Consider the following 15198-nt stretch of genomic DNA (forward strand, 5'->3'; position numbering starts at 1 on the left):
TGCTCTTGTCTTCCTGGACGTAATCCATACTCCTCCATCCCCTGCATATCCATGTCAGTGCCATGGGGAAGTCAAGTATTTATTCACTGACCCAACTTGCGCTTGAGAGATGATGGTGAGCTGTTGCCTTGGACTGCACGCCATCAATGTAACTTAAATGAATCACCACAACATTTCAGAGAGATTTTTTTTTCAATGTAAAAAAAATGTAGTTAAACCATCAAACCCAAGATTACGAAACCTTATAGGGAGGATTACCTCTTGCCAAAAGGGAACATATTTCTGTTTTTCCATTGCAGGACAATTCAATAGAAATTACTTCTCCTTTCTAAAGACAGACAAACAGACACATTATGTACAGCCTTAGTGAAGATCAGATATTATTTTCAGAAACATAACCAAATCCTGTTCTCGTTCTTCAGAAGTATTCAAACATGTTCAAAGAGAAAGAATCAATTGTAATCTAAATTTACATCTAACTTTTCACATTTATGTATAATATATTTACTCTAGCAAAAATATTGGCTGCTTAGCGTAATTAAATTAAGAGAGAAAAAGGTCAACGTTTTACTTGCCTATTCTATCCATGACAATCATACATTTTGGAATCAATATAATAATTCTTCCTTAAGTCTAACATCAACAGATTTTATTTTGCAAAGTTGTACATTTTTCATGAGCTCACTGTACGGTATTTGCTTAATAATTCTAAATTAGATATGGGGGAAAAAGGTGACTACGTTTTGTACACTAATTATTGAGCTGTTTGGAATTCATTTTAAATTTTAATCCAAATATTATTTAAGGCAATGTATTGTGATTATTCTGAATGAAAACCTCGGTGGTGGATTCAGACAAACGTGGCCTTGTGTCGCGCCTCCAGAGTCTTACTCCTTTCACTCTTTACTGCGATCAGTGATGGTAGTTCCGACATCCGATAAACCCCTGTACGCATTCTTCCCTGGCAACCTTTCAGTTCAGAAATATATCCTTCGAAACTCAGGTTCCCGTCCGACCCCTTGGATAGCACTCCAGCCTCTCCTGACCTCACACCATCGATGTCAATAATCTTGCTTACAGGAAGCCCCAGCTGGGAGTGGTTAGTGCTTGCGGTCATAGCAGTGGTGTTTACACTCGTCTGCGTGTTGGAACTCTGCTCAGGGCAAGGAGACTTCATCCGCGCTGCCTTTCCCATTTCCTTTGTCGAATCTGGAACGGGAGGTGAGAAAAACATTAATGTCAAGATCAAGGCAAGGAAAGGAAATGCGACTTAAGTGCTAATGTTGTGGCTCTTAGAGAGTTATAGTCACACAATGTGGAAACAGGCCGTTCGGCCCAACTTGCTCAGGCCGACCAACATGCCCCTAAAACACCACTCCCACCTAAAAGGCATTTGGCCCATATCATCTAAACCTACCCTATTCATGTACTTGTCCAAATGTTTTTCAAACGTTATACTATCTACCTCAACTGCCTCCTTCAGCAGCTTGTTCCATATACCTACCACCCTCTGTGTAAAAATATTGTCCCTCAGGTTCCTATTAAATCTTTCCCACCTCACATTAAACCAGTCCTCTGGTTCTTGATTCCCCTACTCTGAGTAAAAGACTGTGCAATTACTCTACCGATTTCTCTCATGATCGTAAACATTATAAGATCACCCCTCATTCCTGCACTCCAAGGAATAAAGTCCTAGTCTGCTTAATCTCTCCCTATAGCTGAGGCTCTCGAGTCCTGGCAACATCCTCATAAATCTTCTCTGCGCCCTTTCCAGCTTAGTAACATCTTTCCCATAAGAGGGTGACCAAAACTGACCACAATACTCTAAATGTGGCCTTACCAATGTCTTGTCCAAAAGCAATGCACTTTCTCAAGAAAGACATAAGCCTCGAACAGGAATGCAGCGTTTGATTGCCAAGATGCTCATTCAGTGGAAGCCTCGACACAGAGTAAAGCAGCAGAGAAACTGTCCCTTACAATCATTGTGTCCTTACCATCCATCTGTTACACAAGGATATGTCCCATTTCCTAGTACATGATCCACAGCATTATATGCCTAGGCAATTCAAGTGTTTATCTAGATACTTTTCAAATGTTATAGAAATCACCAACTAGAGAGTGGTCCTGACCTACCATCTACTTTACTGGAGACCATCAGGCTACCTTTAATTGGACTTCACTGGACTTTATCTTGCACTAAATGTTATTCCTTTTTAGATTTAACTTTTTTTAAACTTTTAGAGATAAAACGTGGAAACAGGCCCTTCAGCCCACTGAGTCCGCGCCGACCAACGATCACTCATCCTGCATACTAGGGGCAATTTGCAGAAAACGATTAACCTGCAAACCCACATGCCTTTAGGATGTGGGAGGAAACCGGAGCACCCGGAGAAAACCCACGTGGTCACAGAGAGAACATGCAAACTCCACACAGACAGCACCCGGGTCTCTGGCGCTATAAGGTGGCAACTCTACCGCTGTGCCACCGTGCCGCTCTAATTGTGTGTCAACTCGAAATCCATGCAATATTCCAGCTGGCGCTGAGCCAATGCTTTACAAATTGGTCATATTCCTGTGAGTTTGGTTACTGGTGCAATCAACGTGACATTGACTGGCCAAGCCAGTGACTTCAGGGCATTGGTATCAGTTTTATTATCACCACGTGCACTGAGATACAGTCGAAAACCTTGGCATGGTTCTTGGCAAGTCCCCCAGGCATAGAATGCACTGATTACATTGGGGAGGGACGCATTGTTGCCAGTGATTTGTAGCCTGTTCGTGCAGATTCGTACAAGCCTTGCCAGAAGCTACATGTATCCGTGTCATTGCCTCAGTGCTCCAGAATGTTCTCTTGGCTTCCTTAATGTCTCTGTGAAAGGCGTAGATACATTTCCTGTACCACACGGGGTCGTTTGACTTGAATGCTGCACTTGCCCAGCCTTCACCTGGGAGTGGCCCTCGCTGTTCATCCATGGTTTCCGGTTGTGGTACACAATCCTCTACACACTTGGTGATGAAGTCTGTGACAACAGTGGTATATTCATCTAGGTAAGCCACAAAGTCATTGAATATGAACATGTCCATCGACTCAAAGCTGTTATGAAGGATTTCATCTATTTCCTCAGACGAGCACTGCACGACTTTCTGTACTGGATCCTCCCACTTCAGTTTCTGTTTGTAGGCAAGGAGTAGAAGCACAGATCAGAATGGAGCAGTATGAGTTGTGTAGCAGTGGTAAAAGGTGTTTGGGCCTCTGGCTAGGCAGGAGATGTGCTGATATTATTTAGCAGGATCTTGAGATTGGCCTGATTGAAGTCCCCAGCTATTTTGAACAGGGCCTCGGGGTACAGGTCCACCACCGATTTTCCGGCACCCTTGGTTCCAGAGCCTTTCTGAATTATCCGTTTCACCAGACCAACAGTGGTCACAGCCTTTGAGAGGAGTCTGACGGTACTGGAATGGTTTGTCTAGGCAGCCGAGGGGCCAAGATGCTGTTGTTCCAGAGCCCCGGCTGCACGGGGCAAATTCGGCCCACCAATCGACCGTGGAAGGTACACAAAATTGCTGGGGAAACTCAGCGGGTGCAGCAGCATCTATGGAGCGAAGGAAATAGGCGACGTTTCGGGCCGAAACCCTTCTTCAGACTGAACTTCCACGGTTCCACATCAGAACTTCCACGGTCGATTGTTCAAAAGGGAACTGCAGATGCTGGAATATCGAAGGTACACAAAATTGCTGGGGAAACTCAGCGGGTGCAGCAGCATCTATGGAGCGAAGGAAATAGGCGACGTTTCGGGCCGAAACCCTTCTTCAGACTGAAGAAGGGTTTCGGCCCGAAACGTCGCCTATTTCCTTCGCTCCATAGATGCTGCTGCACCCGCTGAGTTTCCCCAGCAATTTTGTGTACCTTCGATATTCCAGCATCTGCAGTTCCCTTTTGAACAATCGACCGTGGAAGTTCTGATGAGGTCAAGATCAGACGCCTCACCTGGCATAGGGGGGACTTCAGGGGTGGGGATTTCAAGTGTGCTCTCGTAATTTTGTCTGGATAAAAGGAGGTGCCAGACCACCATCTGCCAGAAAATCGACGGTGGACATATACTTTCTTTCCAAGGTTATTGGTGAGGGAGTGAAGCTCCAAAGACGTACAAGTTTGTAGGTAAATTGGCTTGGTAAATGTAAAAATTGTCCCTAGTGTGTGTAGGACAGTGTTAATATGCGGGGATCTCTGGTCGGCGCGGACCCAGTGGGCCGAAGGGTCTGTTTCCGCGCTGTATCTCTAAATTAAACTAAACCAAGTGTCTGGAACGCATTGCCAGGGGTGGCGATGGAGGCAGATACAACAGTGACATTTAAAAAGCTTTTTTAGATATGCAGGGATTGGAGGGATATGGATCACTTGCAAGCCGATGAGATCAGTTCAGCTCGGCATCATGTTCGGCACAAACATTGTGGGCTGAAGGGCCCGTTCCTGTGCTGGCTGTTCTCTGTCACACCAGCACTCATCGAGCTCCCAGGTTCTTGTGAGAATAAACAGTGCTGCAGTAGGTCCCTGACCCAGAATATCTATTCCTCTACGGGTGCTGCCTGACCCGCCAAGTTCCTCCAGCACTTTGTTTAGTTTAGTTTAGAGATACTATGCAGAAACAGGACCTTCGGCCCAGCGAGTTCCACCGATCAGCGATCCCCGCACATTATAGACAATAAACAATAGGTGCAGGTGTAGGCCATTCGGCCCTTCGAGCCAGCACCACCATTCACTATGATCATGGCTGATCATCCACAATCAGTAACCCGTTCCTGCCTTCTCCCCATATCCCCTGACTCGGCTATATTTGTAATATATTTTTTTATTAAAGGTAATCAATTACAGTGCTTCAAACAACTTTATATCAAATTAATTCAATTTGCATTAAGTAAAACACTAATAATACTTATCTACTATTTTTTTTAGAAATAATGATAGAAAAAGAATAGAACAGTTATAAATCATTAAGAGAGTGATTAAATAATAATTTGATTATATATAAGAAAGAAAAGAGAAACGAAAAAAAAAAAAAAAAAAAAAAATGAAAAACCACAATATGTATTGTTAATAACACTACTACAAGTGATAGTATCAATAAAGACATATATGTTAATTCCAATATAAAAATGAATTATTCTCACCAAATCCCGCAGGGTGCACGCCGAGCTGTGTTGCCAAGAACAGCTACTTCTCTAAATACTGTATATATGGAGACCATATCTGTTCAAAAGAATTATACTTGTCCAATAGGACAAATCTAATTCTTTCCAGATGTAACGTCTCCATCATCTCTGCTGCCCACATTTTGGTTGTGGGGGATAATGTTCCCTTCCAAAATTTCAATATGATTTTTTTCCCAATTATCAAACAGTAATCAAAGAAATTTCTTTGATTTACTGTAAGTGATAGATGTAAATCCGGAATTCCAAATATTATTAGCTTTGGGTTAGGGTCCAATTTAACTTTGATGACTTCAGAAATAACTTTAAAAATTTCTGTCCAGTAATAATTCAATTTAGGACATGTAACGAAACTATGTATTAAATTTGCCTCTGCTTTCTTGCACTTATCACAAATAGCGGAGAGATTCGGAAAAATACTATTTAATTTAGTTTTCGAATAATGTAACCTATATAATACTTTAAATTGTATCAATATATGTCTGGCGTTTAATGAACACCGGTGTATTTGTTGTAGACTTTCTTCCCAGTTTTCTTTTGTTATAGCCAATCCCATTTCATTTTCCCATGCTTGACGATATATTTCCGTTATTGGATTCTCCTTATCCAAAATGATGTTATATATATAGGCTATTAATTTTTCTGTATTTGGATATAAATTAAACAGTTCGTCTAACAGTCCTGCTTCTTTATTTTTATAATCTTGTGTATTGGATTTAATATAATCTCTAATTTGTAAATACCTAAACAAATGTTGTGGAGACAATCCATAAATATCTTGTAACTCCTGGAATAAAAGAAATTTTCCTTTTCTATAAAGGTGTTCTATCCTTGTAATTCCTAAATCATCCCATTGTTTAAACCCCCCATCTAATATAGCAGGTTTAAACAATGGGTTATTCATAATTGGTAATCTAAATGAGAGATTATCCAAATGTAGAGTCTTAACTATTTGTTTCCAAATACGTCTATTATTATATATTATTAGGTTGTCTTTATAATTTTTTTTTTGTACTTCCGTTGGTGCAAAAATTATCGAACCTACATTGAAAGGTAGACAGTCTTCCTTTTCTATATTTAACCATGTCGGTTCATGATCCATATTTACCCACCAGAAATTCATATTCTTAATCTGAACAGCCCAAAAATAATATAAAAAGTTTGGAAGTGCTAATCCTCCATTTATCTTAGCTTTGCATAGATGTTTTTTATTTATTCTGTGATTTTTATAATCCCAAATAAAACTATTAACAATATTATCAATTTTTTTTTAAAAAGTTTTCGGAAGAAAAAAAGGAATAGCCTGAAACAAATATAACAACTGTGGTAGAAATACCATCTTTATGGCACTTATTCTACCAATCATGGATATAGGAAGTGTTTTCCAATATAAAATATTTTTTCTAAGTTTATCTAATAGTTGAGGATAGTTGGATTTTATTAATGAGTTATGAGTTTTAGTTACGTTAATCCCTAAATATTTAAGTTTGTCTGTAACTACTTTTAATGGGTATTGTTGTAATGTATTTAGATTTATTCCTGTTATTGGCATAATCTCGCTTTTATCCCAATTAATCCTATACCCAGAAAATGCACCAAACTTAGTTATAATGTTTAGCAGGTTGGGAATACTAATTTCCGGTTTTGTAATATAAATCAAAACATCATCTGCATATAAAGAAATTTTATTAGTTGTTGTATCAGTATTATAGCCATATATTTCAGGTTCAGATCTAATTTTTTCCACCAATGGTTCTATCACCAATGCGAACAATAAGGGTGATAACGGACATCCCTGTCTGCATCCCCTAGAGAGTTTGAATTTGGCTGATAAAATTTGGTTAGTCAAAATTCTTGCAATAGGATTCGAGTATAAAATTCTTACCCATTTACAAAATCTATCCCCCAATTGAAACTTTTCCATTATATTAAATAAATACATCCATTCCACCTGATCAAACGCTTTTTCTGCATCTAATGATATAACCGCTAGTTCCGTATCTCGTATTCTTTTTGAATATATAATATTAAACAAGCGTCTGAGATTATGGGATGAATAACGTTTTGGGATAAAACCTGTTTGATCATAATGTATTAATTTAGAGATCACTAAACTTAATCTCCTAGATAAGACCTTAGTTAATATTTTTTGGTCTGTATTTAAAAGGGCAATCGCTCTATATAATCCAGGATCTTCCAAATCCTTATCTACTTTAGGGATGAGTGTAATTGTGGATTCATTTAGAGATTCTGGTAATTTTCCTTGGTCATATGCATATCTATACATTATTTGTAATCTTGGAGAAATCAGATCTTGAAATTTTTTATAAAATTCTGCACTCAGGCCATCCGGGCCCGCTGCTTTTCCGTTCTTTAGCGAACTAATTGATTCTATAATGTCTTTTACTGTTATTTCAGCATTTAACAATTCTCTACCTACCTGATCTAAGCTATTGATTTGACATTCCTGTAAAAATATTTCCATACTATCTGTTTGTCCTGTTAGTTTTGACAAATAAAGATTTTTATAATATTGTAAAAATCTATCATTAATATCTTTTGGAGTAATCAGTATATTTCCATTCTCAGATCTAATTCCGTGTATCATCTTCTCATCTTCTAATTTTCTAAGCTGTCGTGCTAGTAATTTTTGAGGTTTATCTCCAAATTCAAAATACACTTGTTTAGTTTGTTGAAAAAGTTTAATAACTTGATTAGAATATATTTTATTTAATCTATATTTTACTGATGCAATTTTATTACTTAACTCTTTGGAAGGCTGTTTTATATTTTCATTATCTAGACGTTTTATCTCATTTTCTAAATTTTGTTCTATTTTTCGATTTTCTTTATTGAGATGTGCTTGTGCGGATATTATTGCGCCACGCATGAATGCCTTAAATGTGTCCCAAAATAGTGATGGGGAAATTTCAGGATTATCATTAGTTTCAAAAAATAATTTAATCTGATCCATCACATATTTACAACAGTCATTGTCCTTTAATATCTGAGGGTTAAATCTCCAGGTAGTAGTTTTATTAGATATATCTTTTAATTTTATCTTAAATGTTAATGGCGCATGATCCGAGATGATAATATTATGATATTTTGCGTCATACGTAAAAGGAAGTAATTTAGAATCTATTAAAAAATAATCTATCCTCGAATAGGTTCCATGTACGGGCGAGAAAAAAGAATATTCTCGTCCGGATGGATTGTCTAACCTCCAGATGTCTTTAATATTAGATGTATTGATAAAAGCATTTATGAATTTACTTGATTTCGAGGCAGTTTTCCTTTTTGCAGATGATCTATCTAGATAGTTATCTAAAGTACAATTTAAATCACCTCCAATTATTAAATTGTGTTGAGTGGATATAGGAATATTATTAAATATTTTCTTAAAAAATAGTGGATTATCAAAATTAGGGGCATATATATTCATTAAAATTACCTTTTTTGAATATAATTCCCCTGTAATTATTACATATCTACCTTCTTTATCCTCTATAATAGAACTTTGTATGAAAGGTGTACCTTTGCGAATAATTATTGCAACTCCTCTAGATTTATGTATAAATGTAGAATGATACACCTTAGAAATCCATTTAGCTGTTAATCTATGTTGAGCATCTTTTTTAAGATGAGTCTCTTGAAGGAAAATGACATCTGTCTTCAATCTGTTCAACTGAGCTAACACCTTTCCCCTTTTAATTGGTTCATTAATTCCTTTTACATTCCAACTGCAGAAGGTTACTCCATCACCCCCAGTCTTCACCTTTATATCATGCATTTTACTATTAGGGCGGCTTTTTTTGGAGTAGCCTTCTTGACTCCCCCAGCTCCCCGTTGCGCCCGGACATCAATCCAATGAGAATTTCTATCCACCTTAATCCGCATCTATGTCTTCTTAAACTAAATACACAATATCCTTCACATCTACATTCAAATAATATATAATATAAGATCAATAAAAAACAAAAACAATAAGAAATATCAATAATTAAAAAAAAGTAAAGGGTGTTAATAGGGTGCTCAGAAAAAAAAGAAACTACACTTATATAGTGTGTAGTATGTGAAGGTGAAAGCCACACTAACGTGGCCATTAATCTAAAGACTTCCGTTTTTTTTTTTTTTTTAAAGATGTTAATTATACCAGCTCCTATCTCAAATGCTATATATATTGGGGTGGGGTATTAACTTTATATACTTAGTACTTAGTAATGATTTCTATTATTCATATTACTATTTGCTAATTACTAATATCAATTGTATTTAATACTATAATATGTAATACTATTATCATGGAATAATTAAATATTTTCTAATAATTAATACAGAACTACAACTAAATGTCCATTATTCCACTTCCTTCTAAGTGAGTATTTCATAACCACAGGTCGATGATAAAAGTTCAGCCCTCTCCTTCTCCCTCGGTTCCTTCCTCCGCATCTTCTCTCTCTTCATCTTCTGGCTTCTGCTGTATGCCTCGGGCGAATTTCAATGCTTGAGTATACTTAACGAAACGATATTCCTTGTCATCATAAGTTACTCTCAGTGTTGCTGGGTACATCAAGCCATATCTCAGATCCTTAGTATTCTGTAAATTCCTCAGGATACCTCTTGTTTCTCTAAATAGTGATCTTTTCTTGGCCACTTCTGCTGGGTAGTCTCTAAAAATACTGATGTTGTCTCCCTCGTATTTCAGGTTTCTCTTTTTTATTATTATCTTCATCATTTCTTCGAAGACATGATCAAAGGCCACTTTTACAATCATTTGTCTGGGCGATGACCCTATCCCAGGGGCCCGTCTTAGAGCCCTATGTGCACGGCTCAACAGGGGTTCTTGATCCAAATTCAGAATATCCTTTAAAAGTTTTGCAACAAATTTTCGAGGATCTTGACTCCCCTCACGACCTTCGCTCAGACCAACTATACGCAAATTTTTACGGCGTTGGCGTCCCTCCAGATCAATACATTTCTCGTTTGTTTTGCGTAATAATTCTGAGAGGCGTTTGTTCTCGGCACGGAGTTTTTCGGTCTCCTTAGTATTCAGTTCAGCAATCTTAGTTAGCTCTTTAATTGCTTCGCCTTGTTGGTCTAGCGAAATTATAGTAGGATCTATCTTGCCATCCAGCTTTCTTTCCATCCCAGCAGCTATATCCTTTACCTCCTCGATTTGAGTTTGTAACTCGGCATTAGCCTTTTCCTTCCACTCATCCATCATACTTCTTACCGTCGTTATAACTTGTTTTATTAAGTCTTCTTTAACTTTCTCGTGATACACCAGCATATCCGCTTTTAAACTTTTTATCTCCTCCTTATACTCCTTCCTCTGCTTCTTTATCTCACCTAGAATAGTAGTCTTGAGTTCCTCCATTTCAGCTTTCCTCTGTGAGACATCTTCTTGAGAAGCAGCAGCAGCAGCACCTGAGCTCAGGCCTGTTTCCCTTCTCATAGATTTTTTTCCAGTGGTGGGGGGAGGGGAGCGCTGGGTCATAATTTCTTCTTAAAATCGCGCGCCTGATGACGTCACGCACCTTTTAAACGCTGCCGGAGCCGTTTGCAATCGATCTCCTGTGGTAAGTGCGTTTGTTTGACCCTTTTACCCCCGTTTTTAATTCAGTTTTTTGCGGAGCTGTAATGGCGCGATTCCACTCACATCATGGCGCCAACTCGGCTATATTTAAGAGCTCTATCTAACTCTCTTGAAAGCAACCAGAGAATTGGCCTCCACTGCTTTCTGAGGCAGAGAATTGCACAGATTCACAATCCTCGTGTGAAAACGTTTTTCCTCATCTCCGTTCTAATTGGCTTACCCCTTATTCTTAAACTGTGGCCCCTGGTTCTGGACTCCCCCAACATTGGGAACATGTTTCCTGCCTCTAGCGTGTCGAAACCCTTAATAACCTTATATGTTTCAATAGATCCCCTCTCATCCTAAATTCCAGAGTCTACAAGCCCAGCCGCTCTATTCTATCAGCATATGACTGTCCCTCCATCATGGGAATTAACCTTGTGAACCTACACTGCACTCCCTCAATAGCAAGAATGTCCTTCCTCAAATTTGGAGACCAGAACTGCACACAATACTCCAGGTGTGGTTGTCGATTGGCTGGGGCCCTGTACAACTGCTGAAGGACCTCTTTGCTCCTTTACTCAACTCCTCTTGTTATGAAGGCCAACATGCAATTTGCTTTCTTCACTGCCTGCTGTACCTGCATGCTTACTTTCAGTGAATAATGAACAAGAACCCCCAGATCTCGTTGTACTTCCCCTTTTCCCAACTTGACACCATTCAGATAATAATCTGCTTTCCTGTTTTTGCCACCAAAGTGGATAACCTCACATTTATGCACATTAAACTGCATCTGCCATGCATCTGCCCACTCACACAACTTGTCCAAGTCACCCTGCATCCTCATAGCATCCTCCTCACAGTTCACACTGCCACCCAGCTTTGTGTCATCTGCAAATTTGCTAATGTTACTTTTAATCCTACACACTAGGAACAATTTACATTCTCAACCCAATCCAATTAACCTACAAACCTGTACATCTTTGGAGTGTGGAACTAAGCTGAAATACCCGGGGAAAACCCAGGTGGGTCACAGGATAACGTACAAACAGCACCCATGGTCAGGACCGCTCCGATGTCTTGCATCAGCACCACGATCGCTGTGGAAAGCAGCACAGTTCCCTTCAAAGGAGATACCGCTGCCTACCCCAGCCTGGATTAATCATTTAGCAGGAGCGGAGGATCCAGTCGTGTTCTCTACGTTGCACAATCTCGTCCACTGTTAGCAGAGGAAGAGCAATATACAGAGTCTGAGGTACATCAATAAATCCTGAACACAAATAAATAAAATGTAGCTGTTGGAAATCAGAGTCAGAGAGCTCTCACAGCACAGAAACGGACCCTTCGGCCCACCTCGTCCATGTCGACTCTGATGCCCTTCTATTAGGCCTGGTATCTCACTACTCCTTTCCTTTCCTAGTACATGTCCAAATGTCTTTTAAGTGTTGAATTGAATCTCCTCTGGCAGCTCTTTCCATATAACAACCATCCTCAATGTGAAAACGTTGCCCCTCAGATCTCTCTTAAATTTCTTCATTCTCACTTAAACCTACGTCCCCTAGTTTTAGACTCCTCCACCCTTGTAAAAAGACTATGGATATCTACCCTATCTATGCCCTCTAGTTTTAGACCCCCCCCGTCCACCCTTGGTGAGTTCATACCCCCACCCTTTCATTCCAGTCAATGTGTTGCTTCTGTTTTGGACACCCTCCCCCCCCAATTCAGGATTATTCAGGAGAGGTGCAATGCAAAGTGACATATGGTGCAGACAAGAGGCAGTACATTGTTTCATGCATCCCTCAATGATCTAAGTGCTGCAAACGATTATGTTCAGCGGCTGTATTTGCTCCACTCCGATTTAGATTGCCCACAAACGGAATCACATACACCAGCTCCCATTGAAAACTGAGGTCCAATGTGAGTGGATGGTAATGTTAACCTCTCTTAGCATCTCCATAACCTTAGAATGCCAATCAGATTACATTGTTGTTATTGAATTGAATCCTTTATTTGTCATTCAGACCTTTCGGTCTGAACGAAATGCTGTTGCCTGCAGCCATACATGTAATAATAACAAAACACAATAAACACAAATTAACATCCACCACAGTGAGTTCACCAAACACCTCCTCACTGTGATGGAGGCAAAAGTCTTAGAGTTACTGTCTCTTCCCTCCTCTTCTCCCTCTGCGCCGAGGCGATACCCCACCGGGCGATGGCATCAGTCCCGCGGTTCAAGCTCCGCGGCCCGGGGGTGATCGAAGCTGCCCGCAGCTGTTGCAACGGGTGCTCCGGAAAACAGGCACCAGCCTGTGCCCTGCGAGCTCCCGACATTGTCCTCCACTGGCCCGCGGCAGTGAGCATTATTCATAGTTGCTGGGACCAATTGATGTTCCAGACATCCACTTTGATGGGCATAATTATAGGTCTCAAATAGAGGCAGAGCATTGTACAGCCCAGGCCCTTCGGCCCACCTTGTACATGCTGATCAAGTCAAAGCCCTCTAACCCCTTCCTGTCCATATCTACCAACGGCTTTTGTACTTGCATTCGCAAGATATTGCAGCGAATTGTGGACGCAGCCCATACCATCACACAAACCAACCTCCCTTCCATTGACTCCATTTACAGTGTCCTCCATAATGTTTGGGACAAAGACCCATCATTTATTTATTTGCCTCTGTACTCCACAATTTGAGATTTGTAATATAAAAATTACATGTGGTTAAAGTGCACATTGTCAGATTTTAATAAAGGCCATTTTTATACATTTTGGTTTCACCATGTAGAAATTACAGCAGTGCTTATACATCATCCATTTACTAGGTATTGGTCAATAGGTGTCAATAACTTCGCAACAAACAATTGGGTAAGTGAGTAATGCATTTCTTCACTGACTCTACTGAGTAGTGTCTGTGCTCATGCAACAGAGGAAATGAGAAGGTAGACATAAATGCTGGAGGAACTCAGTGGGTGAGGCAGATTCTATGGAGAGAAGGAATTGGCGACGTTTCGTGTCGAGACCCTTCTTCAGACTGATGTCGGGGGGGGGGGGAAGGGGGGAACGAAAGGAAGTAAGCGGAGACAGTAGGACTTGTGAGCTGGGAAGGGGAGGGTAAGGAGGGAGAAAGCAAGGGCTATCTAAAATTAGAGGTCAATGTTCATACCGCTGGGGTGTAAACTGCCCAAGCGAAATATGAGGTGCTGTTCCTCCAATTTGCGCTGGGCCTCACTCTGGCAATGGAGGAGGCCTAGAACAGAAAGGTCAGATTAAGAATGGGAGGGGGAATTGAAGTGCTGAGCAACCGGGAGATCAGGTTGGTTAAGACGGACTGAGCGGAGGTGTTCAGCAAAGCGTTTGCCGAGCCTGCGCTTAGTCTCACCGATGTAGAGAATTTGACACCTGAAACAGCGGATGCAGTAGATGAGGTTGGAGGAGGTGCAGGTGAACCTCTGCCGCACCTAGAAAGACTGCTTGGGTCTTGGATGGAGTCGAGGGGGGAGGTGCAGCATTTCCTGCGGTTGCAGGGGAAAATACCCGGGGAGGGGGTGGGAAGGGTGGGAAGGGACGAATTGACCAGGGAATTATGGAGGGAGCAGTCTCTGCGGAAAGTAGAAAGGGGAGGAGATGGGAAGATGTGGCCAGTAGTGGGATCGCGTTGGTGGTGGCGAAAATGTCAGAGGATTATATGTTGTATGCCATGGCTGATGGGGTGGAAAGTGCGGACAAGGGGGACTCTGTCCTTGTTATGACTAGGGGGAGGGGGAGTAAGAGCAGAGCTGCGGGATAGAGAAGAGACCCTAGTGAGAGCCTCATCTATAATGGAAATGGGGAACACCCATTCCTTAAAAAAGGAAGACATCTCCAATGCCCTAGTGTGGGAACGAGAGGTGCGCATTTATATTATCAGGCATATCTTGAAGATTATTGACTGGAATTGTTTTGTGCGATGGGTCACGGGGTGGAATTTGATGATGAACGGTTATAAGGGAGTCTATTCCTCACCCAATGTGATGGCCTCCCTTCTCCTCACTGCTGGCAGATGAAACCTCAGGTCTTTATCTCACGAGTCCTCAGATTCCAGGACTCCTTCCTCTTCCTCTTCCTCCTTGAGAACACCTTGCTGCTTGCACATTGCTAGATCCCCAAGATGTATACGTTTGTAGGTTAATTGGCTTCTGTAAATTGACCCTAGTGTGTAGGATAGTGCGAGTGTATGGGGATCACTAGTCGGCATGGACTCGGTGGGCCGAAGAGCATGTTTTCACACTGTATTTTTCAAACTAAAGACATCTGGAGACTGATGTAGATGGCTGAGCTGTATCTTGAAAAGGGATCACAGCAGCCTCCACAGTGAATCCGCTACGTCCGTGGCTTTTGCTGTAAAGCAGTGCGGTGGAATGGCGCAGACG

The 15198-nt window shown here is 40.7% G+C and overlaps 1 protein-coding gene across 1 annotated transcript in view; it reads right to left on the bottom strand.

Moving 5' to 3' along the window:
- Window positions 1-554: 554 nt before the first annotated feature.
- rgs12 (regulator of G protein signaling 12) overlaps window positions 555-15198 on the bottom strand; it is a 147093-nt gene continuing 132449 nt past the window's right edge. The window contains exon 18 of the mRNA XM_033018338.1: window positions 555-1209. Coding sequence (XP_032874229.1) covers window positions 851-1209 — 359 coding nt within the window. The 3' untranslated portion in view covers window positions 555-850. The remainder of the gene's footprint in view (window positions 1210-15198) is intronic.

Source organism: Amblyraja radiata, chromosome 3, assembly GCF_010909765.2.
Source record: "Amblyraja radiata isolate CabotCenter1 chromosome 3, sAmbRad1.1.pri, whole genome shotgun sequence".
NCBI classification, from domain to species: Eukaryota; Metazoa; Chordata; class Chondrichthyes; order Rajiformes; family Rajidae; genus Amblyraja; species Amblyraja radiata.